Source organism: Vigna umbellata, chromosome 8 (assembly GCF_029865625.1).
Source record: "Vigna umbellata cultivar VRB3 chromosome 8, Vumbellata_1.0, whole genome shotgun sequence".
Classification (NCBI taxonomy): Eukaryota; Viridiplantae; Streptophyta; class Magnoliopsida; order Fabales; family Fabaceae; genus Vigna; species Vigna umbellata.
Genome location: NC_142172.1, coordinates 4,823,710 through 4,849,483, shown reverse-complemented (window position 1 = coordinate 4,849,483; position 25,774 = coordinate 4,823,710). Strand labels below are relative to the sequence as shown.

At 33.4% G+C, this 25,774-nt stretch overlaps 1 protein-coding gene across 1 annotated transcript; it reads right to left on the bottom strand.

Moving 5' to 3' along the window:
• Positions 1-10,464: 10,464 nt before the first annotated feature.
• Positions 10,465-17,349, bottom strand: LOC148193887 (serine/threonine-protein kinase KIPK2-like). Its single transcript, XM_088096272.1, has 3 exons — positions 17,136-17,349; positions 13,905-15,886; positions 10,465-11,669 (listed from the first exon to the last, which is right to left on the bottom strand). The coding sequence occupies exons 2-3, from the start codon at positions 15,644-15,646 to the stop codon at positions 10,823-10,825; spliced, it is 2,589 nt and encodes an 862-aa protein (XP_087952398.1). The 5' UTR covers positions 15,647-15,886; positions 17,136-17,349; the 3' UTR covers positions 10,465-10,822.
• Between the last annotated feature and the right edge of the window lie 8,425 nt (positions 17,350-25,774).

Sequence of the window (25,774 nt, the reverse complement as noted above, 5' to 3'; positions counted from 1 at the left end):
TTGATTGGGGGAATTGAAAAGGAAATTAATGAAAAGCATTGAGATAAGTTTTGAGTAAGTATGAAAAAGAGAAAAGAAAATAGAATACAAAGAAAGAAAAGCTCAATGCAAAAAGGGGAAAGTTGAGAATGAGTGAGATTGGTTTGTCCAAAGAGAGATTGAACTTGAATGAAATTTTGAATGAATCTCTTAACCCAAGGATTTTGTGATCTTGAAAAACCAATTTTCTTCTTAGCCCAACCAAGTTACAAGCCATAGAAAGTCCTTGTGATGATACTTGTCTGTGAGTATGATTCATTGTGGTAAATGAAAGGCAATTTTGTTCTATGTGACATTGGGATAGTAGAGTGAAGGAGTCACCTCTATATACACCGGTGTGATTAAGTGAAACACTTTGTCTGGTGAGGAACAGTTCCATGAATACATGATTACATCTATGCTTAGTTAATTGATCATTCATGAGGATAACATCTGTTGGATATTATGTGATTATGTGAACATCATGATGAGTGATTATGAATCAAAGCATGTGCACATCTTGACTGAATTCTATTTGATAAGATGATTTGAGTAATTACTTGTCTTGGAAGAAAGAGTTTTTGAACGTGTTGAACCATTGCATTGATTGATGGAAGATTGACTTATATCTTGTTTGCTTGAGGACAACAAAGTTCTAAGTTTGAGGTTGTGATAACACTTTAAAAACCATTATTTTTATACTTAATTTTGATATTAAAAACACCCTTTATGACTTAGAAACTAGCTTGAAATCATGCTTTTGATTAAGTTATGAGAATAAGAGAGTTGAATGGGTTTTATGCTTATTTTTCCTTGTTTTGACAAGAATCAAGATGAATTGGATAAAGAAGTTGAAGTGGCAAGGAGCTGGAGTCATGAAAGGCTGGAAAAGTGGCACTGATAACAGTTGAAAAATTGTTATTTTTATACTTAAAGTTGACTTCAATTACAACCTTTATGACTTACAAATTAGCTTGAACTCATGATTTTGTTGAATTATTGGAAATAAAAGAGTTGGACAGGTTTTATGCTTGATTTCCTTGCTTTTGCAGGTTTTGAGATGAAATTGATGAAATAAGTGAAAAGGGATAGAGATGGAGACAGAAAAGGACACAAAAAGTGCAAAAGAAGAGAATCAGCAAGTACCGCTCAGCGCCAACTACCGCTGAGCGGCACTTTTCAATACCCGTTGGCACTGCTGAGGGGAAAACTGGCGCTGAGGGGAAGAAGTGAAATGCGCTACTACCGCTGAACGGTATTTACCGCTGAGCGGCACTTTATGGGCTTGGGCCTACTTTTCTGTATTTTTTAGAATAATATATAAGCTTTAGGACGTCCTAGGGTTTGTATCTTTTGTTGGAACGAAGCAGAAACACACTTTTCACCCCTTGGGGATAGAATTGGAGATGGTGACGGCTCTTCTCTTCTCTTTCTCGGGTTTTTTTATCTCTTCCATTCTTTCATTCCATTGTTCATCTAGTTTCACCATGAATATGGTGAACTAAACTTATTTTGTTGTTGGGAAATCAATGTAAATCCTTAGAAACTCTCTTGTATGGAATTTGTTCTTCAAGATCATTTTTATGATACATGCTTTCTTTCATTAATAGTTAGGGTTTTCCTCTTTGCTCAAAGCATGCATTGTTTAACTCATTCGATGTCATGATTATTGATTTTGTCGATATGGACACATACGGGGAAATCTAGATCTGGAGAATCTCTCCCATCAGTATATTACAAACCTAGACATAGGAGTATGATAGTTGGTTGCCTTTAAGCTTCTGTTCACTATAATGCATGATTAATTGCTAGGGAGACAAGACATTGTAAACTAGTGATTATGATTATGTTTCTTCGCCGAGACATCGGGTTTAAAGTAATTTAGAAAGTAGCATTAACATTAATGAAAAGAATGATGAATTCCTAAATACAAGAGAGTGGATAGGATGAAATTGATAAACCCCAACAAGATATTCATCCATATATTTCAATTCACGTGTTTTGTTTCTTCTTGCCCATTGATCATCACTTGCATACATATTTACTTTTCGGTCTATTGCATTTGAAACTTACAAAAATTTGTTTACAAGTCTTAATTAATTAATAAATCACATAACTGTTTAGGCTGTGAGTCCTTTGGGAGAACGATACCTGGTCTTACCAGGTTTATTACTTGGTACGATTCGGTTACACTTGCCGAGGGTTAACAAGTTCTTGACTCTGTTTTCGGGATCTAAGATTTGTTCATCAGGCACATAGAAGAACCACTGTTTCACGCCTGGACGCCACCGTTGAGCGCCAGTTAAGTTCTGAGAGCAGTGTTTCACACCTAGGCGCCACCGCTGAGCGCCAATTAAGTTCTGAGAGCAGTGTTTTATGCTTGGGCACCACCGCTGAACGCCAGTTTGATTTTGACAACACTGTTTCACGCTTGGGCACCACCGTTGAGGGTCAAAAGAGTGTCACAGCTATCGCTGAGCGCCATTTTGGGGCGCTAAGCGCTGACGACTTGGGCTTGGGAAATTTTTTTGTATTACTAAAAAACTATTTAAGGTATTGGACATTCTAGGGTTCATATCTTTGGACAGAAAGAGGCAAAATTACACTTCTTTCACCCCTTGGAGGCGGATTTTGGATGCGGAAGCTTCGATCTTAAAATTTTCGGGTTTTATCTTTCATTCTTTTCATTATTTTCATCTAGTTTCACCATGTCTATGGTGAACTAAACCTCCATTGGTGTTGGGGAAATGATGTAATCCTTTGAAACTCTCATGTATCGAATCGATTCTTATTATAAACTGCTTTACTTCATTAATTGTTAGGGTTTTTCCTCTTTACTCTATGCATGCTTTGTTTAACTCATTCAATTGCATGATTATTGATTTTGTCATGGACACATATGAGAAAATATAGAACTGGGGAAATTCTCCAAAAAGCAATATTACCTAAACATAGGAATAGTAGGGTTGGTTGCCTTTAAGCTTCTGTGCGAATGTAACGCATGATTAATTGCTAGGGAGACAAGACATTGTGAACTAGTAATTAGGAGTAGGCTTTCTTCACCGAGACATCGGGTTTAAGGTAAATTAGGAAGTGTGATGAGTGCATATTTATACCCCCGTTTATGGTTTAAAATTAAATTTTTGATGAAATTCATGTGCTTAAATGATTGATTTAAAGAGGATTTGTGATGATTGGAATTGTTGGGTTTGTGAATTAAAGAGACGTAAAAAGTGAGTTTTAGCGCATAAAATATTCTTGGATGTTCTTACGTTTATTGGTGCAGCTGAAATTATAAGTTCTATTGGTCCAAATGGCAATTAAAGACCCAAAATCAGGTTTTATTTGGAAAACAATGTACAGATGGGCCAAACAGACAACTTTTACCCTTGCACCTCCCAATTTCTCTACATACACCCCTCTTCTCTTAACCAGGCCCAATACTAAGCCAAACAGTAACCCTATTCTAAATACACCTCCTAAATTTCCCTACCCATACCCTTCCTAAGCCAGACTCCACCAGATCATGCCACGTGTCCAAATCCTCCCCACATAGATCTAGCCAACCACATGCCGCCACATCACCTCCCTTGTCACATCATCATCTTCTCTAACACAAAAACCCTAATTCCCAAACCTAGCCGTCAACTGCCGCCGCGCCGCTCCACCGCCAACCTCAGCGCCATCAAGCCGTCACACACAACCGGCGTCGTCACCATTTTGCCGCAACCATGCGCCACCAGCAGCACCACCATGACCACAACGAGAGCACTCTCTCCTTCACGCAAGAGTTTGAAGTCGCCGCAACATCCTCCTTTCTCGCTAGCGCATCAACGGACCATCACTGTCGTGCCACCAACCATGTCGTGAAACCGCGCCGCCGCCGTTACGCACCACGCTCATCATCATCCTTGCACGAGCTTCGTCACCGGACAGCCACCATCAAGGCGCGACTTTCTAGCCATCATCCGCGAGTTCTCCGCTTTGTCAAATCACGAAGCCTTCTCCTCCATCCTTGTCGCTGCGTCACTACAGGCTACCACAGAGTCTCGCCGTCCCACAGGAACTGCGCTGCCAGTGGCCACCATCAACCACGTTCTTCCACTACCTGCAAAGTAAACACAGAGAACCAGAGGCAGCCATTGACGCAACCGAGCTCCTCCTCCATTCACGAAACACCACCATCGAGAGAACCTCCTCGCATGGCCTTCATCTCCTTCACCAACGCTCGCCTTCAATTTCGAAACCTGCAAGAACCCTAACCAGATCCATCAGCCTCGCGTACACCCAAAGCCGCCGTAGGTAGACGACAAAGGGGGAAGCCCTTTCCCCAATCTGAGTAAGAAATAGGGCAGCAACGTGGCGAGCTCCCATTGGTGCGTCCTCCTCTGGTCAAAGCTGGTCAATAAGCCTTCTCTGGTCAAAATCTGGTAAACTGAGGGGCTTTCTTGCAATTTCAGAAATTCAGAAGGGGTTAAAGTGCAGATAGAGACAATTTCAGGTTATTTGTGCAATTTTGGAAAGTTAGAAAAAGCTAAAAGATAAAATTCAGTTGTTGAATTAATTTAATTTGGGAATATCAACAGAAAATATCTTCCAAATAATGTTATAATTATCTAAATCTTTTAGTTATTTGGAAGATATAAGATAAAAGATTTTGTCAACTGAATACTCAGAGTCCAAGCCCAATCAAGCCCTATATAAAGAGATCCAGGGGACTTCACTTAATTCATTCTCTCATACTCCTCTCACTTTTCTTTCATCTTGTATTCAACTTCATTCATGGAGAGCTAAGCATCTAGAGCTATTCTGTTGTAATTCCATTATGGATTCTAAGGTTAGATTGAATTAATGCAATTGTTTACTTTGGTTATATATTTAAGTTGCTCTCTTTATGTCTTTCATCTCTCTATCTTGTTAAAAGCAAATATTTTTGCATCATAATGTGTTTGAATCTACATCCATATTGATTATATGAGTTTTAGGGTTTCTAGGTTTAAAGTGAGAATCTACTTTGATTTAATTTAGGAACTTTCATATGATTAAATGGTTTTTACTATCAATTGAGAATGTACTTTGATTGATTAGTAATAATTTCAACTATAATCAATTGAGAATTTACTTTAATTGATTAGCTGTTAATTTGGTTAGGAGATTTAAGAATAGACATGATTAAACACTTTAGAATTTGATTGAGAATGTACTTTGGTTGAATTTATTGTGAATAATCTAGAAAGGTTTTGCATTTGATTGAGAATTTACTTTGGTTAAATCCATGATCGCCCTCAAATTAATTAAGAATGTACTTTAATTAATTTGAAACTTAAACAATAATCAATTGAACAATTATCCGTGAATAACCGATGACGAATCTAACTTGGAAAAGCAGTGGAATTAGCCTTTTTCATCGTAACTGTTTTTAAGTTTCTTATTTGTTCTTTAAACATTCTTCAAACATTACTTTTATCCATAAGCATTGCATAGCATTGGTAAGAGTCAGATATTCAAAAGCAATTTCGTGTTCGTTGGGAGACGACTCAGGGTTACTTTAGCCCTATCTACTTTCTTGAATACTACTTGGCAATACTGAAGTTGCCTTGAAAAGTAGTATTAATTTGATAGCTTCAACGACAGCGTATCAAAGTGGCATTAACATTATTGAAGAAGATGAATTCATAAATACATGAGAGTGGATAGGATAAGTCGGAAACCCCAACAACATAATCATTCATTATTTTATATCAATCACCTTTGCATCTTTCAATCCGATTGATCAAACTTGCATGCATATTTATTTACCGCAATACAAACACAATGATTTCGTTTACAAGTCCTAATTAATCAAGAAATCACATGAATGTTTAGGTCATGAGTTTCTAGGGAAACGATACTTGGTCTTACCAATAATTATTACTTGATACGATTCGGTACACTTGTCGGAGTGTTAACATGGTCACACACCTACTAGCATCTGTTAACACTTCGGCAAGTGTACCGAATCGTATTAAGTAATATTAAATGGTAAGACCAAGTATCGTTTCCCAAAGGACTCACGGCCTAGACAGTTATGTGATTTCTTGATTAAATTAGACTTGTAAACAAAATCATTATGGTTGAATTGCGAAAAATAACCATGAATGCAAGTTTTTATCAATTGAATTGAAAGATGCAAAAGTGATTGATGTAAAATATGGAATGATGATGTTGTTGGGGTTTCCGACTTATCCTATCCACTCTTATGTATTCATGAATTCATCTTTCTTCATTAATGTTAATGTCACTTTCTAATTTACCTTAAACCCGATGTCTCGGTGAAGAAAGCCTACTCCTACTCACTAGTTTACAATGTCTTGTCTCCCTAGCAATTATTCATGCATTACATTCGCACAGAAGCTTAAAGGTAACCGATCCTCACATTCCTATGTCTAGGTAATATTGCTTCTAGGTTAATTTCCCCAGTTCTAGATTTCCCCGTATGTGTCCATATCGACAAAATCAATGATCATGCAATTGAATGAGTTAAACAAAGCATGCATAGAGTGTAGAGGAAAAACCCTAACAATTACTGAAGTAAAGCATATATAATCAAGAATCAATTCAATACATAAGAGTTTCAAAGGTTTACATCGTTTCCCCAACAATACTGAAGGTTTAGTTCACCATAGACATGGTGAAACTAGATGAAAATAATGAAAAGAATGAAAGATAGAACCCTAAAAGTTGAAGATCGGAGCTTCCGCATCCAAAATCCGCCTCCAAGGGGTGAAAGGAGTGTAATTTCGCCTCTTTATGTCCAAAGATATGAACCCTAGAATGTCCAAAACCTTAAATAGTTTCTTAAAAATACAGAAAAATGGCCCAAGCCCAAGTCTTCATTGCTCAGCGCCCCAAAATGGCGCTCAGTGGTAGCTGCGACACTCTTTTGACCCTCAACGGTGGCGCCCAAGAGTAAAACAGTGCTCTCAGAACTAAGTTGGCCCTCGGCTGTGGCGCCCAGGCGTGAAATAGTGGTTGCACTTCCAGACTAGCGCTCAACGGTGACGCCCAGGCATGAAACAGTGGTTCTTCTATGTGCCACTTTTCCAACTTATCTTATCAACTCTCATGTATTCATGAGTCATCTTTCTTTATTAATGTTAATGCCACTTTCTAATTTACCTTAAACCCGATGTCTCGGTGAAGAAAGCCTACTCCTAATCACTAGTTTACAATGTCTTGTCTCCCTAGCAATTATTCATGCATTACATTCGCACAGAAGCTTAAAGGCAACCGATCTTCCTATTCCTATGTCTAGGTAATATTGCTTCCAGGAGAATTTTCCCAGTTCTAGATTTCCCCGTATGTGTCCATATCGACAAAATCAATGATCATGCAATTGAATGATTTAAACAAAGCATGCATAGAGTGTAGAGGAAAAACCCTAACAATTACTGAAGTAAAGCATATATAATCAAGAATCAATTCAATACATGAGAGTTTCAATGGATTACATCGTTTCCCCAACAACAATGAAGGTTTAGTTCACCATAGACATGGTGAAACTAGATGAAAATAATGAAAAGAATGAAAGATAGAACCCTAAAAGTTGAAGATCGGAGCTTTCGCATCCAAAATCCGCCTCCAAGGGGTGAAAGGACTGGAATTTCGCCTCTTTTTGTCCAAAGATATCAACCCTAGGTCGACTAAATCCTTATATAGTTTATTAAAAATACAGAAAATTGGCCCAAGCCCAATTAAACAGTGCTCAGCGGTAAGTGCGGCATTCAGAATGACCCTCAGCGTTGACGCTCAAGCGCGAAAGAATGTATTCAACAGCACAGTCTGGCGCTCAGCGGTAGGTGCGATACTTAAATTGGCCCTCAGCAATAGCACTTAAGCGTGAGACAGTGTACTCATCAGCCAAATTGGCGCTCAGCGGTGCAAATGGCGTTGAGCGGTGGCAACGGTTCTTCTTTTGTGCACTTTTCCTTCCTTTCCTGAGTCCAACTCCTTGCTTCTTCAACTTCTTTCATCCAATTCATCTTAATTCTTGTCAAAACAAGGAAAATCAAGCATAAAACCCATCCAACTCTTTTATTTCCAAAGCTTAAGCAAAAGCATGATTTCAAGCTAGTTTCTAAGTCATAAAGGTTGTTTTAAAGGTCAAAATTAAGGATAAAAATAACGGTTTTTCAACCGTTATCAGCATCCCAAATGCGCACAACCCCAAGACGACCCAGATCGAGTTCCTCCACTTGCCTAACCTCAACATCTGAATCAATCCAGCGTGGAGTTTGCCGAAAAAACCTCCATCTTCACCAAACCCTAATTTTGGGAGAAAATTGGCACATGGTAACCTTTTATTTGACAGTCAAAGAATCAAACATTTAAAAGTCAAAGATGCAAGAAAGAAGGATGACACGTTTCAGAAAAAGGAAAAAGTGACGTGGCTCGCCGTTTGCCACATCAAAGAAAAGTTAACTCCGTTTAATTTTAAGGACTAAACATAAGAGTTTCAAAACTAAGAGGACTAAAATGAACAAACCTTTCAAATAGGGACTAAACCCAAAATCGCTTTATAGTTTAGGGACTAAAAACATATTTAACCCTTAAATTTGTAATGTTTTATACGTATTAATGATTTGAAGTTTTATTTAATTTTGAATAAGTTCTTTTTTTATTTATTTAGTATTTAGTTTAGAATATTTTTTTTATTATGTATTTATTATATACATTTTTTTATATGTTAATTTTTTTAACTTTTGATTTAATTTATGAATTTTATATTTGGTAGTTTTTATTTAAATTTTAAAATATTTTATTATTTGTTATTTGTTATTTATTACTTAATTTGTAATATGTAACAATATTTTTAGAATTTAATTTAATTGATAATATGCTAAATTTTTGTAATTATAATATCATAGATATTATTTTTTGTTGTTTTTTTAATTTAATTGATAATTTATATCGTAATGGTTATAATATGTTTTTTATCTATTATATAAAGTTGAATATATCATGTTTTTTAGTAATTAAATATTAATATTTTAATGTTTATTATAGGTTGTATTTAATATTATAAGATGGATAACTATGCCTTTCTTGATTTTCAAATAAATTCTGGTTTTATGTTTGAATTTTCTTCTCTCCTAAATGAAGTGGTTGAGAGTGATTACACATATAAGTTTTTCACTAATCAAATATTTCCCTCACGCACTGATTTAATTGAATGGGTTCGAAAGATTACATTCGACCTCAGATTTGTTGTCGTGATTATATGATCGGACACAACAACTGATGAAGCTAGAAGAAATATATTCATTTTGTTAGGATGCGAAAGGAGTGGGAAGTATAGGAAGTATAAGCCAAATGAACACGAATGACCCATAGACATTGTTGTGTCTTCTGCTTTCGCACGAAAGACATTCATTTTGTTAGGATGTGAAAGAAGTGAGAAGTATAAGAAGTATAAGCCAGATGAACAAAAATGACCCATATACATTGTTGTGTCTTCTGCTTTCGCACTTCCCTCTTTCGAAACTTCAAGTGTTTTCCAATCTTTAAGAACAACTAACCCTAAATCCCTAAATTCTCATCTGCATATGCCACGTTTTAAAATCCATTAATGAAATATCACGTTTTAAAATCCATTAATGAAATGCCACGTATAAAGGTCTCATAATAGTTTTAAAAACTGGCCACCTCAACCTCGCACCTCATCAAAAACTTAATCTCGTTAAGTCAGGAGCTCAATTGACTCAAATTAGCATTTTTTAGGAGTAAATTGAGATTCTAATAAAACAGAGATCGAACTAGAAAACCCTATAAAAATAGGGACAGGGATTTAACCTATATTTAATGTATATAATTTAGTTTTAATGGCTAAAATTTCTTCCAGCATGTGACTGCAGAAGTACACCCTTCTAACAAACGATATTTCTAAACTAAAACAATCATAATCGAAATTATGCAACGCATAAAGTCGCAAGCAGCATGAACAAGCGTTTTGATCAGTGTTAAACGAGAAGGTTATCAAGGCTAGTAAAAATTTTCACTCTGCTGTTAATTAATTATCACCTGTTATCCCAATATGAACATTTTCATGGAATTGGAAAGATAGACAGAAAACAACACTAAAAAGACGATACAAACGAATCAATCGTAAGAAATACCTCGCGACAATTCATGGTAGAATGGATGATCAATCTGTCCCACATGCACAGCCTTTACAAGGAACAGCCTCTGACATAAAGGCTGTATATTATATTATGACAGTATCTAGAGAAAAGTTTGTGCACTGGAGTCCTCAAACTTCTAAAATATATACAATTTCATAATTTTGTTAACTTCGTCCACCAACTTATTTGATTACAAGGTATTTCATGACTAATTTAGTACCAAAATTATCTTTCAAGTGCATGTTTAACACATTATGCACTCACCTTTTTAGAGTCTGCGCAATACTTTAAAAAGTCTATAAAATTGCTTCTAGGATTTACTCTTATTTATTGTTGCTACAGAAGGATCTTTGCTTGTACATACGCCTACAGGTAACAAAATTCTTTAATCTACGCCCCTCCAGCATGGTGACTGGACGAGTATGACATTTTTTTGTTCTGAGGAATTTATACTTTCAGAGCGCGAGTATCAAGTTGCTGTATAAGGTGAACTTCCTATACCTCAAGACACATTTTACCTTGTTACAATCAAAACTACTATACAACAAAGGCTTACATAATTGTTGCAGCTCGACACATGAAGCATAGAGCCAAAACAAGGGAATCCATAACAAGAATGCCACTCTTGCCAAAGAAGAGTCTCTTTAAAACAACTCAAATTCCACTTGCTCTCCTGCTGCATTACACTCTACATACTGAATACCCTTGCACTGGGACTGTGGAGTCATCTCTGAAACTCCAAATTCACACAAGTCTGGAAGTTCTGGTGGGATAGCACAACGAATTAAGGCCCAATTAAGGCCTTCAAAGAATGGGTGCTGTTTTATCTCAGCAGCCCCTTTCTCTGTACCCAAACGATTTTCAGGCTCTTTAACCAACAACCCCCTAATGAGATCCCTCGCTTGGAAACTAACGAATGGGGTATCAGGGAACCTGAGACCTTGCAACACCACGTTGGCTAACGTTTCTTCATTATTACAACCTTTAAAGGGTGTTCTGCCATATAAAAGCTCATATAGAAAAACACCAAATGTCCACCAGTCAACTGCAGCTCCGTGTCCCTCTCCTTTGATTATCTCAGGCGCCAAATATTCATGTGTACCAACAAATGAATTTGATCTTGCGTCAGTGGGTTCAGCCACGAGCTGTGGCAATGATCTGAGATGGGCAGCAAGATCTGTTTTCAATTTCCTTGTTTTTGCGGCAGGAGGTAGGAGTCTGGGGCTGAAGCATGGAACTTGACAGGATGGTTCAATACAAAATGGCTCAATGCAATTAGATTGTGCACAAGGACCAGAATTCTTAGCAGGATCCACATCAGATGACTTAAGAAGCGTCGGGCTAACATCACACTTAAGTGAAAGGTCAAAATCTGTCAGCATAATGTGACCATCTTCTCGAACAAGAATGTTTTCTGGCTTCAAATCACGGTAAACCACTCCAAGCATGTGCAAGTACTCTAAAGCAAGAAGGACTTCAGCTACATAAAACCTGCATGTACAAAGTTTCTTGTGAATACAAAATCAAGCTCCAATATTTGTTCAATGTTGCCAACAAGGTTGAATAAAACCAACAAAATTGACGAACAGAAATCCCTTTCAATTATGGTAGCTATCAAAGTAATTTGCTCTTGAATAGTCAGTGCATGTATGGTATATAATTTGGTTCAAAATTGCATGCATGTACGATAGCAATTATCAATCAAGACTTTCTTGATAGATTTTGCTTGTTAAAACTATATTGCTAGATTCAATTCTTTACTAGCTTAATCCTGTTCATGAAAGACACAAACAACACTCATTAAACATTTATATAAGCAGGAAAATTAAATATATAGATTATCAAGAAATGAATTTATTCTTAACTCAATTTCATAAAACTAGCTCGTAAGATAAAGTTTGCATCTCACTTATATATTATGATTTGACCATATCTTTAATCAATGTGAAATCGAACCCATGCCTCATGCAAGGAATGAGCATCTCAGATATAGGATTAAATATGTGCGGGTGTGGTTCAACATGAGTCCGAAAGTGAGTGACACAACAACCCCAATAAACTTGACTAAATTAGGCTTTGAATGACTCTTATACTATATTAAGAAGTAATTTTATGTTTAACTCAACTTCACAAAACTAACTTATAAGTGAGATTTACATCCTTCTTATATATTATAATTTAGTCAGATATTTAGTTCATGTAGAATTTTCAACATATTTAACATAGACAATATGGTGAGAAGAAAAAAGAAATTCTTTATAGAGACTAGAACATTTAGAATAACAATTATTATTACAATAACAACAAGAATAATGATAGCAATATATTGAAAGTTCACACGGATTACATTTCATAAGACTTTATAAGGATGGTTAAAAAATATGCAAGCACTCCTAATTTCACATGGAAAGGTATTCATGAAGTTCTTGTCACACAAGATATTTCTAAATATGCCATCTCTTTTTAATTGTACTCTGCCAGTCACTGGGGTTAAAATAAGGAACTTCACTGTGTCAAATGACAAGCTATGCACTCTTTGCAAGAACAATGTCATCACCGGTGTTATGTTTTCATGGGCATTGCCCAATTCCACATATCCAAACATTTACAAGCTGAAAGCAAAAACTGAAACAAGAAAGCAGATGCATATTTACAAGTGCAGGAGGAAGTTAATACTACCAAATTTATTCAATAATTGAAAACCCACTTTTTCAACGTTAAACAAAGTGGCCTTCAAGAACAGAGACTGCACTAGCTAGCAGTGAACGCTGCAAAAATTAAAATATTCAGGACACATTCGGATACTGATTGTTTAGTAGGATAATAGAGGTATAGTTTTTGGCTGAGGCATGGCAAAAGAAAGATGCATCACACAAGTGATTTGCATGAAAGCATATCAAGGAGACACTGGGACAGAAGTAGTAACATGATATATTCCTTAAAAAGTATCCAAGTGAGTTAGAAAAGTATCCATCAATGAAATTGAGGTAGTTATTATTAGGAGTATGAGAAATAGAAAAGAACTTATCCAATATTAGCAGTACTGAATTAGAAATTGCACAATGGCTATTATTTATAGAAAATATTTCATGGCAGTTAGGCATTAGGAGTATATATATCTGATGGTAAGGTGTGTAATTAGACACATGTGCTGCTATTTGCACTTTTAATAGAAGACTTAGTTTCTGTGACAGCAAGTAAGTATATAGCAGTATCATGTGTAATTTTTATGTTCCGTATCATATTAGCTTTTCAATTGATGTTCTGTCACTTTTCTACTTAACCAGGTATCCTGAAGCACAATTACGCACTATTTCATAACTTCAGGAATTAAAAGGTGAAAAACACATTTCATTTTTCCAGTGATATAAGCTGCATTCGTATTTAAATTGTTAATGCATCATTTTAAAATTCATAAAACATATATACACAACACAGAAACTAAACATATAATATACTAAATAAACATATTAAATTTTTAAACCTTATTGCCTCCACTCGATACGCCATAAATGCAAGACAACTGATAATTTATGAAGAATGAGCTCAGGGAGAGTTCAGAAACAAGGAGAACAAAACAAACTAAACTGTACCAGAAAATACTCTACCAAATACAGCATTTGTTGAATATCTAAAAATGCAGTACCAGGGAGGTAGCTCATAATATAATCCTCACCAGAAAAGAAAATCATAATATATTACTAGACAGATTCTCTTAGCATGTACCTAGCTGCTGGCTCTGAAAAACTTCTACCAAGCTGTTTCTGCCGTAGAACATGAAGATCACCACCGGGACAATACTCCATGACCAGACATGATAAATTATCTGAGGTAAACTGCCCATACAGTGTCGGAAGAAAAGGATGATCCAGTATCCTTAATATTTCTCTTTCAGTTTGAGCCCTAGGCATCTTCTTCCTTCTTGCCAAAAATTCATTGTCCATCACCTTGATAGCAAACAAACAACTTTTGCCAATTAGCTCAGCAAGATATACAGTTCCAATGTCTCCACAACCTAACTTCCTCAAAAGATTGAAGTGTCTCAAGCCCAAGACTCCATGCTGCATTTGAGCATGTCGTATGGCCTCCCATCTAACATCCTTTGACATGTGAGGCCTATTGCCACAACTAGCCCCACTGAGATTACTCTCATCACTTGTACTTGTACTACTACTGTAGTCACCTTGACTACTCTTTGAACTTTGTGAAAATTCAAGTTGCTCTTTCAATACGGTATTCTTTTTCACTTTTGTAACTTCTCTGGCGCTATTACAGCCAGCTGGTGCTGAGCCTGAGTGCACATTAACAGAGTTTATTCCATCTCCAGAACTAGTAGAGTCCAATGATATAATACCTTTGTTGTTTTCTATAGCACACCAGCATCTCTCACAAACAAGTTGAGTTGTACTAGTAACTGACTGGTTATTTACTTCATTGGATGTAGGATCAAATACAGCAGAAAAGGAATCTTGCTTTAGTTTTTTCTTACCCAAACTTTTGTTCTTGATAATTGATTTGACCGTACGAGGGGCATGTCGTGACAATTTGCACACTCTGCTGCCATTTACTGAAGTAGATGAGGAACAGACTGTTTGTAACCTATCTTTGTGCCCATTCTTTGATACACATGCTTTATTTCCTAATTTGTTAGAGGAAGAAGCATTTTCAGACAAGTCTAACTTACTTCCATTAGTGTTACAACTAGATGGAGAAGATGCACATGTTTGTTTTTCTATTTGAGAAGGTTCCAAAGACTGCGATAGAACCCCAACTTTATTTGATGAACTAGCCAAGTCACCTATCAATGAAGCCCCAGTACCATTTTCAGTAGTTGCAACAGAAATTTTGGAAGATTGAACATTTTGCCTTAGTGATGTGCTTTTAACAGTTGGATGAGACTGGGAAGCTTTATCCAAGGCATGTGAGCTGCTCTCTTCTGGCACTAGAGATATTTCGCTTGTACTCCCTTTATTCTCAACATTAGAAGGCCCAGATTGTCTACCTTCAACTACAACTGAATTGTACAATGTCTGTATCTTCCCAACCTCAGATATTCTTGGAGAAGCAGTTGACTTTGATAATCTTTTCATGGAAGCCATTTCTGATGCCTTAGATATACATAGGTCTCTTAAAGCCTGCTTCAAAGTCAAAGGCTCAGAATATCCAACTCGTGGGGACCGAGAAGCACCCACTGTAATTGGCTTTTTCAATGAACTTTTCATCTTAGGGCTTGTACCATCCTGTAAAAGGCCAGAATCCCTTGATGAAGATTTAAGAGTAATTGATTCAAACAGCTTATTAATATCATCATCTAGATTATCCTTATATCCCTGTTTCAGCACAGGATGCTTCCGGTTTTTTTCATCCAAGCTATATCCAGAATTGGACTGATACATCCCGGCAGCTTTCTCTGTATTTAGGTCATCCCTTGCTTCTACAATTTCACAAGTGCCAGAGAATGAACCCATTGAGACAGATTTTACCACTAACTTCGGTGTGGTAGAGGTAACAGATACAGATTATCTCTCAGTGCAAAAGTCTATTCTACTTTATTTCTCATGTAGTGCATCAAACACCATAAACTCCCAACTCAAAGACAGTCAACCTGCAGTTCAACTTTCAGAATCAAAACCATTGGTGCGATCAAATCAAATTTGTAAGTCCAAACGATATATCCACCTCTTTACCAGCTACATGAGATTGAAACCCTGATGCAAATGCCAACATTTGAATGCATCAGCACACAAAGCGGAAATATAAAATAATAAATTGAGAAAAAAGAAAGGACACAAATTGACCCCAAAAAAATGAAAGAACGAAATCAAATGAAAACAAAGATGGACATAAAAAAATTTCAAAATGATAAGAGAAGCTACAAAATAAGCAATCTCGTACTCCCATTACTTGTAGGACAAGTGTCAACTGCGGGGAACACAAATCAAATTGCACATGGAATAAAAAGAAACCGCAAAAAATCTAATTTGTTTTCCTTTCCAACATTCTAACAGTTTGGCACTTCTTGTAATTAATGTGAAGATGAGTACAAGCCAATCCATCTCACAAAATATAAGAATTTTAAATATTCAGTCCTTTTATAACAAAAGATGATTAACTAGAGACAAACCAAGGACTAAATAACAGGGTTTTAAAAAATGAATTAAGCGTCCTAATTGACTTGCATTTAAGCGCAGGATCCAGTTTATACCGAGCAAAACAACCCCCTCGCTGCGCTGTATAGAAAACCAACATCAAGTAAAAACTCCATCCTTTGAAGAGAAGCTAACAATTTGTCTTATCAATTCAAAAACTTCACCAGTCGTTGTAATCAACAGATCAAATGAAAACGAAACCGCAGGCGTAAGCCAATCCAGTCCTTGTTCATATTTATTGCGACATTGTCAAATTAACAAAAAGCACGGACAGTAACGCAAATCAACTTAAGGATCGATAAACCTTCAAAAGAAATTAACTTCGAAAACACACACAAAAATGAAGGTGATTTAAAAAGGCATATTAAATCAAAATTTTAAACCAAATCATTCAGCTATATAAAAATAAAAAAAAAATCCAATAAATTTCATCCAAAGTGATTCAAATTTTCCCAAAAAAAAGCAATAATATATATAGATATATATATATATATATATATATATATATATATATATATATATATATATAATTTAAAAATGTAGTTTGTGTTTGTTTCGTCCAGAATGTAGAATCCAAGAGCGGCAGCTTCTTATTCTTCTTCCTCTTCTTATTTTTATTCTTATTTTTCAGAATGAAGTTCCGAAACAACAAGAGTAGAAGGTCGAAATCTCATTGAACAGACTAAGACAAAGCAACAGAGTGTACACAACAAACAGAGAGAACACAGTTCATCGGAGACTAACGGAACGAGATATCAGAAATCAAACTGTTCAGCACGAAGCGCAATCGGAAACATAGAAGCCGCACCTGCAAGCAAGAGAAGGCGTAGACACCGAGCACATTGACATCAAGGTGCTTCAGCAAATGGAATCCAACAACACAGAGAAAAATCAATCCAGATTAGGAACAGAGAGAGAAACCCTAGGCGAGCATGGAAGTGATGGAAAAAACTGAAAGGTGGAGAGAGAAAGAAAAAGAGAGAAGAAGAAGATGCACAATGTTTATTTTCTTCTGTTCCACTTTCAGCACTGGCACTGATTATTTCGTACAAACAGGACCCATTTTCACAGACAAAATATTCTGAAACTCCAAAAAAAAATATCATAGACATAATTTTTTAATATTTATTATGAATTAGTAATCAATTTTTAATATTAGAATAAAATTTATTAATTATAGAATTTTCCAATAATTAAAATTTAAATTGTATGACTTATAAAAAGTAAATATGTACTACCAATACATAATAGAATCAGTACAATGAGATTTAATCTGAAATATCAAATTGAAAATTAAAATATATAAGTATAGTAATCACGGCACATATGAAATGAAATTATGTTAAATATAAGAAAAGTTGCTAACAGAATATTTTAAATAATATTGTAAAAAGTTATAAAAAATGGTTGAAAAAACATTTTCCAGAAAATAAATTATATTCAAAATTACTTGAATGCTATTTGTCGTGTTTCACCCACCATGCGATCTCAGATTTGGCTTCGTATATTATTAAATAACAGTGTGATTTTAAATGTTTAAATACTTTATGAGTATCCGATGCCTTTTTTTTTTCTTTTTTGTTAGTATATCAAGGTGATGTGATGATATTTTATGCGATGTGATGTGTACAAGGAAGTGGTTTATGATTTTAAGTCCTATATTATCCCAACAAACATATGTTCATAGAAACTAATAAAAAATTAAGACAATTAACCTAACTTCCTCCGACTTGACATTTCAATTGCAACTATTTATAAGTAAAACCCAACAAATAGCTAAATGTCTGAAACAATGCACTCGTTTTCTTCATGCAAATTATATTAAAATTTCTGTTCGATTTAAGAATTAAGAATAAGATAATTTAAATATATTGTTTTCTAATATTTTTCTGAAACGTTTTAAAAAAAAATCACAACATGAGTTTCAGACAAATAAATAATATCTAAAATATAACAACAGTATTTTAACAATTTTAAATTTTGTTTAAATATACTCCAAAACCTAATTTTTTTAAAGATGAAAAGCAAAATCAAATAAACGACAAGAGAGAAGCAATGATAGAATGGTGAAGTCCTTTGAAGTTGGGAAGGATTGTGGTGATGATGAAGCTAGTTTGCTGCACTTTCCATTGCTATAATGGCCATGATCATTGATCAAAACAATGAATCCAAAAACGGAGACAACTTAAATGTTCACCAACCAATCAGCTTTCTATTAATTGCCAACTATTTCTTACCAAATCTTCAATAAACTTTAGTATATACATACACGGCATATTCAATTTCATAAAAAATAAGTATCATATAGTTTTAACTTTTCATGAACAAAATTAAACTATGACAACATTTTTTCTTATAAAATTTTCAAATTGGATAATGATCTCTTTTACTATATACATACATACATACATATATATATATATATAGTTTAGCGTAATAATAAAACAATCTTTTAAAATAGTTTGCAGACAAAAAAAATATCATATTTAACCATTTTATTTTAGTTTATGTTATTAATATTTGCTAATTACATTATTACTTAGTATGAAACTCTTAATGTAGATGATTAAAATTTTTAAAAAAAGTGTAATTAATAAGGAATTAATAGAAAAAAATTTAGAAAACTAGAATGCATATAACTCTATCTATGAGAGATTAAAAAGAAAAAAAAAGGAGGCTATTTTAGAAAAATCTAATGCATTCAAATGACTTTTACTAATTTTCAATTTATAATTAAAAGTCACAACATGTAGATATAGTCCTAAAAAGTTGTATGTACATAATTGAGTATTCAAATATGCAAAATTCATTACAAGTCAACACCTATATATTTCACCAAAGGAATTTATTAATATATTAAGAGACGTGTTATTTATACAATAAACTTATAAGTATATTGTATAAAAAGCCCATGACAACATATGTAAGAATATTTTTTGTCTTTAATTGAACAAATAATACTACTCATACGTGTGCATGTGAAGCCTTAAATTCCCGTTATAAAACCTAATTGGATGAGATGCATCACCATGTCCCTATATTACTCCAAACATTTATGTTGATGACAGACAATTGTTCTAGATATCTTTTCTAGGCTAATACTAAGTGGTGGCTCATAATTAATATGATCATGATTTTTATTTTTTTATGTTTTCTATTTTTATTAATATTTTTATTATTATCTTTTTAAATAATTAAAGATTTATTAAATAATTTTAGAAAAGGTGAGTAATTTATTTTTTATTGGTATTTTGATTATTATCTGTTTATATAATTAAGATTTATAGATAAATTTAGAAAAATAAGTAATTATCATTTATTAGTATTTTTCATTATTATTTTTTAGATAATCAAAGTTTTATCTAATAATTTAGAAAAGTATTTTGATTATTATGTTTTAAATAATTAAAATTTTATTTAAAATTTAGAAAGATAAATATTTGGTTTATAATTTTACAAACAACCGAAAATTATTGAAGATTAAAGAATATATAAATAAAATTAGTTATCATTAGAATTGGTTAATATATTCAACTATAAAATCAATTAAAAAATTTAGATTCAACCAACAAATTTTACACACTTAAAATAAATTCTTTTGAGAGAGAGACAACTTGATCTAAAAAGAAAATAACCGAGATTCATTTTGAAAGTTAGAGACTGTTATCATTATTTTTTTTAGTACTTAAAATTTATATATTTAATAATTTAGAGTTAGACATAATATTTTTTAACTTTCTTATCTATGTTATTTAATACATTTCTTTTTTTATTATTCTTGTGTTTTATTTTGGTTCTTAACTATATAATATTTGTAGATATCTTATTATTGAACACAATAAAAATCTAGATTAAGATAAAACAACTAATAAATGGAGATTAAATATTTCGTCATTTTATTCTAACACTAAATGTGAATATGTAAGGTATCTAAATAAGACAAACTTCAGATAAAGTTTTAAAGCTATACAATAGTTCCCAAAAGTTAATTTATATTTAAAGATGTTTCTTTCATCTTAATTAAATCAAGTAGGAGTTATCACATCACTATAATAATACATGTCAGTATTAACAAAAGAGAAATAAATTAAGAGCAACCATTTGAGTTAAAATTGAGAAGATAGTTACATCTCTTATTTCAACAGAGATCCACATTTAAAAAAAGTTAACCTAAATATGAACATTTCTCGCATATGCAAGTAAATAAAAACAAAAGGGTTCTTAAAAGAAACAAAAGCATAATTAACAAGCAGAAATGTCATCTCAAACGAAGATATTCATTCACCTTTATATTTGAATATTTATTCTTGAGAATAAGATAACCTATATGCTTACTCTTTTTCTCATGTAATCACGTATATATCTTCTTTATTTCAAGACACATGTTATAAGTTTTGATATCAAATTAATATTTTTCATAACTATTGAGTAATCTTTAATTAAAGAGCATTTTCCCTTTGTTTAACTTATATATATTATGCTCAAATTTATTTAATTAACATGCAGCATAATTCTATATTTGAGAATATACTAAAATAGTATTTTTTAATACTCAATTTAGTTTATAATATTTTTCAAAACTTAAGTTTACGTGTTTATACTTTTATACTTTTATACTTTAAACTTTAAGATTATTTTTTTTAATTTACACTTTTTATATTTATCTACATTAAAAAAATATATTTGCATAATGCATGTGATATTTGCTAGTCTCTTGATGAAAAAAAAAACTAAACAAATCTCAATGAATTATTGAAAATTAAACAGAGAAAAAGTTATTAATTAAAAAGACAATTTCCCTACTATTTTTCTAAAGAAAACCATAGAATGTGATAGGGAAAACGAATGCCAAAAGAAAGAGTAGAGAATAATCAAATATAGGTTAATCATAAAAAATGGTTCACTAATAAAAATAACAAAACTTGAAAAACGTGAACATATAACGAAAGTAACGAATAAAGTAGATTAATTAATTAAGTGGTAGTTACATATTTACTAAAATTAAATAGCAAGGTATCTTTTTAGGTAAGAGCAAAACCCTTTTGTCACAAAGGTTGGCAAAATGAAATAATCAAAGGACATAATAGCGTATGACCTACCCAAGACTTAAATCAGAAGTCAAGTTGGAATTAGTGAGTAATCTTAATTCTCACCTAATGATGTGTGAAGTTGACCTAACAATACGTGAAAACAACATGGCCTCAATTGAAGCAAGTATATAATAACTGGTCACACATTTTTGTTCTCTTCCTTGTAAGTCACAGTACATAGCAGGAGCCATATATTGCAAAAAATATTTAAATTCAATTAATCGTAGCTTTACTGTGATGAATAATTGGAGAGGACAATGAAAACGACATCTGGATGGTGTCGTTGAGCATCATCAAATAGGGAACGCTAATTCACTGATCCACTTCTGGCATTTCTCTGCAGGACTGTTCCTTAGGGTACCCCCACAAAGAGAGTCCCTTCCCTGGGCTGTCCCTATGATTTTTTTATATTATTTTTTTTTTCTCTAGTGTATGAATGAATTGTTGAGCTTTGAGAGAAAACGAAACATTTTGAAAAGGGAAGCACTTTTAACGTTGCGTGAAAGTGTCAGATATGTATACATTATGCAATATAAATAGCGACGGTTTAGTGGCCCACCTTTTGTGTACACTACTTCACCTTCGATAAATCTTTTTCACAGTATTCAATATATCGTACCCTTGTATGTAGATGTGGTCGCTAGATTTTCTCAAACAATACGAAACTCTATCCACTGTTTAAATACAAAGATTTAAACATGTTTATGATTTTAAAACTATTACTTTGGTTTCTGTTTTATTTTTTTAAATTTTGATCTATTTTTATTCCTTTCTTTTTAAAAATTTTCGAATTTAATCTTTCATGATTAATAATGTTATTTTCTTTTGACGTGACTAATGATGTGTCACATCTTCAAGACGCGTGAAATAATATTTTTATCTTATCATTTGATTTTTTTTACAAGTCATTGTATACGTGTTAATTATAATTTAGTTTATAGTGAGAATTAAAATTTAAAAAGAAAACATCAAGGGGCCAAAACTGAGAATTCTTCTTCTTCTTCATTCACGTAAGGAAACTTTTCCCTTCCTCTGTTCATGCCAAACAGAAGCATCTCACATTGTCGCTCACAATGACATTTTATAGCCATTTTCCTTCTCTATTCCTTGTTTTCTCATATCGAAAGTGGCACCGCTCCCCTACGACATCGTCCGGAGACGCAAGCATCAAACCATCATCCTACAACAATGGCCACCATTGGTGCCATCAACGAAATATGATATTGTGAGATATGAGAAAGTTGCGAATATGTAAACTGTAGATGAGATAGCCTTTGTTAAATCTAAGTTTAACAAATCTTATGTGTGGTTTTGATTGTGTTTAAATAATAAAATGTTAGTTTAGCCTAATAGACGCAAAGTTAAGTTGTTTAATATCAAATATGTTAGATCCAAGTGTTGTTTTTTTTTTTGTATTTCTTTTTAGAAATGTAAGTAATATTAGTGATGTGCATTATGTAATAAGTTTTTATTTGAACAGATAATGAGTATACTTATTCTGACAAGTCTCACACATTTCATAATACACATCAAACTTATAAATGCTTATTTATATATTTTTAGGGATTACAGGTTGTTCATTCTTTCAAGATAATCTTACAATGTTTTGTGAATAACAATATCTCTTAAAGAACATGTTGAAAGCTTTTCACACAAAACAAATATTTGGAAAAGGTATCATATTAGTGTTGCAGAGTAAGCTAGTAATATCATCCCTACTCTTTGCTTAAAAGATGGAAGGAAGTTATTTGCTTAGACCTATGAAGCATTGTTGTGTTACAAGTTGTCAAAGAAGCCAAACATTGATGGCGAATCCCCTAGCCATGGTCAAGCACTTTCAAGAGAGTAGAAGTCATCCATGAAGATGACATCAACTCTACCTTGTGGGCCACCTTTGGAGCCATCATGGAGCATTGATTGAGGAGTAGTGTAGGAATTTAGGTCATTGTATTCGACCATGTAGTATTGGTTTGTTTAAGGCTTGTATTAAGGCCTAAGTAACATAGGATTTTCCTTAAGTTAGACATCCAAACCAAGTGGAAAGTGTGTGCCATGTGTCATGCTTCCATTGGATAAAATTTTCTTTTTAGAAGTGGCCACATGGCACCCTATGAGTGGAGATGATTTCTTTTTTGTAGTGGCCACATGTCCCTCCACCATTGGAAATGATTTTCTTTTAGTAGTGGCCACATGACACTCTAGAAATGGAGAGGATTGTGTTTTGTGAGTGACCACATGTCCTTCTATCATTGGAGAGGATCTGTGGACACTTGTCCACTCCTTAGAAGGCCTCATTTTTTGCCAATGAGAACAAAGGTGGGAGATCATGCTTTTAAGGATAGAAGGAGACACCTTTGGCCTATAAATAGAGGTGTGTTCACCCTTGTATTTCATCTTGGATTAATGTAATGTTATGTTGCCAAATTTAGGACATACACTTCCTAGATTAAGACTAGAACAACCTTAGAGGCCCCTTTAGTCACCTTCCTCCTTGAATTGGCCTCACCTCTCTTGAAGCCACCAAAAACTACACCATGACCACCATATCTCCTAGAGGCCATGAGCTTCTACACCACCCACACCTTAGCTCATAATCCTTGGACCATTTACCATCACTTTTTCGCACCATCCATCTAAGGAAACACCCCTCTATGCATATATGCTAGTTTTGGCCCAACCTATCTAAGGTGGTTGCCATCACAACATTTATAAAAATCAAGATCTCTTGAAGAATGTGTTGAAAATCGTTTTACAAAAACCCATTTTGCTAAAAAGGAAAAATGTCAGTATTGATTTAGCCAACTGTATCAAACCCTACAATTTGATAATAAGGTGGAACGATGTCACTTATGACAGAAAGTATTCAATTAAAAAATACATTGCTAACAGGATAGAAGAAGATTAAACCTTAAAGAAGAAGACTCTACTACTTTGGTGAATAAAATACTAGAATTTTCTTCGCTCTTCTTACTTTTTTACAAAATGTATAAATATACATTTTTCTTCATAATAGTAGGCTTTTTCAGAGGCATAATTAGGCTAGTTTTGAGCCTTACTTAGGCCTAACTTTGAACTTGGAAAGCCAACAAAAAACCCTAATAAAAAACATGCAAGAATTGAACAAAACATGGAAGAAGATGTTGGAGCCTCAAGTCCCATATCACTTGGATATCCCAATTTTGGGTATTTTAGTACCACATTTTTTGTAGCGTATGTGCAAGGATACAACTCAAGTTGAATTGAATAAGAATTGAGTTGCTCTTATGAAAGTGTTCTTCTTGTTCTTTAAGGTGATTAAAGAAGTAATTGTCCTATTTTCTTATTAAATGATTCTTCTTGAAACGAGATTAAACAAAGTTTCTTCATAAACTTAGTGAGTTTAAAAGATTTCCAGTCTCTCTTTGGAATCTTACACTATAAGGATGGGAGAAGGGTAACATCATATGCAATAGGAGCTAGGGTTTCGTGATCTTTAAGAGATAATTTTCTTTTCTTCTTTCTTGACTATTTTTATTGTTTTTTTTGTCTTATTCTTCAATTTCTGAGTCTTTTAGTTTTAGTTTTTTCCCTTATATGTGTCATGTCTCTTTTTGCTCTTAACTATATTTTTTAGTTCTTAAATTTATGTAGGGATCTATCATTTTGTTTCTATTTTCTTCAATGAATTTCACATTTTTAGGAATTATATAACATATTTGTTTTGTGTTTTCTTTACCTAGTATTGGTTCAATCCTATATATGGCAACAAATTAGATTTTGGTCAAATATTTGGAGACTATTCGTACAATATTATTTAAATTTATTCATAATTGTACAATTACAAGTATATTATTATTAGATAGCTTAATTGTAGGATTAACATTTATAGCATATTAACTGTAGTGAAATTATGGAAATTTTATTATCATTATTTAAATGAGATTTGTCCAAACAAAAGAAAAACAATTTTCATCGTGTTTTCTTCTAAGCTTAACATGGTATTGGGATATGTTGCAATCCTATCAAAGTTATTGATTCTATAAATTGATCCTCAAGAATTTTTTATCTGTTGATGAAAAACCTAAAACGAAGATAAGAGGAAAATAGGAAGAGTCAAAACAAAAATAGAGAGAAAAAGAGATATAGACAATTTCTAAACCTAAAAAATAAAGTTGATTTGGATGATATACTTCCAAGGTTTAGTTGAACAACTCAATTGATGAGAAAATATCTAAGTTATATAACAGTTGAAAAACTGTTATTTTTATGATTAAAATTGACACTAAAAGCAACCTTTACACTTAGAAACTAGCTTGAAATCATGTTTTTCTTTATATTTTTGGAAATAAGAGAGCTGGACAGGTTTATGCTTGATTTC

Coding starts and splice junctions, on each gene's coding strand:
- LOC148193887 (XM_088096272.1), bottom strand. CDS start 15,646: ATGGGTTCATTCTCTGGCACTTGTGAAATTGTAGAAGCAAGGGATGAC. Junction 11,670..13,904: donor TTTTCAGAGCCAGCAGCTAG/GTACATGCTAAG, acceptor TTGTACATGCAG/GTTTTATGTAGCTGAAGTCC.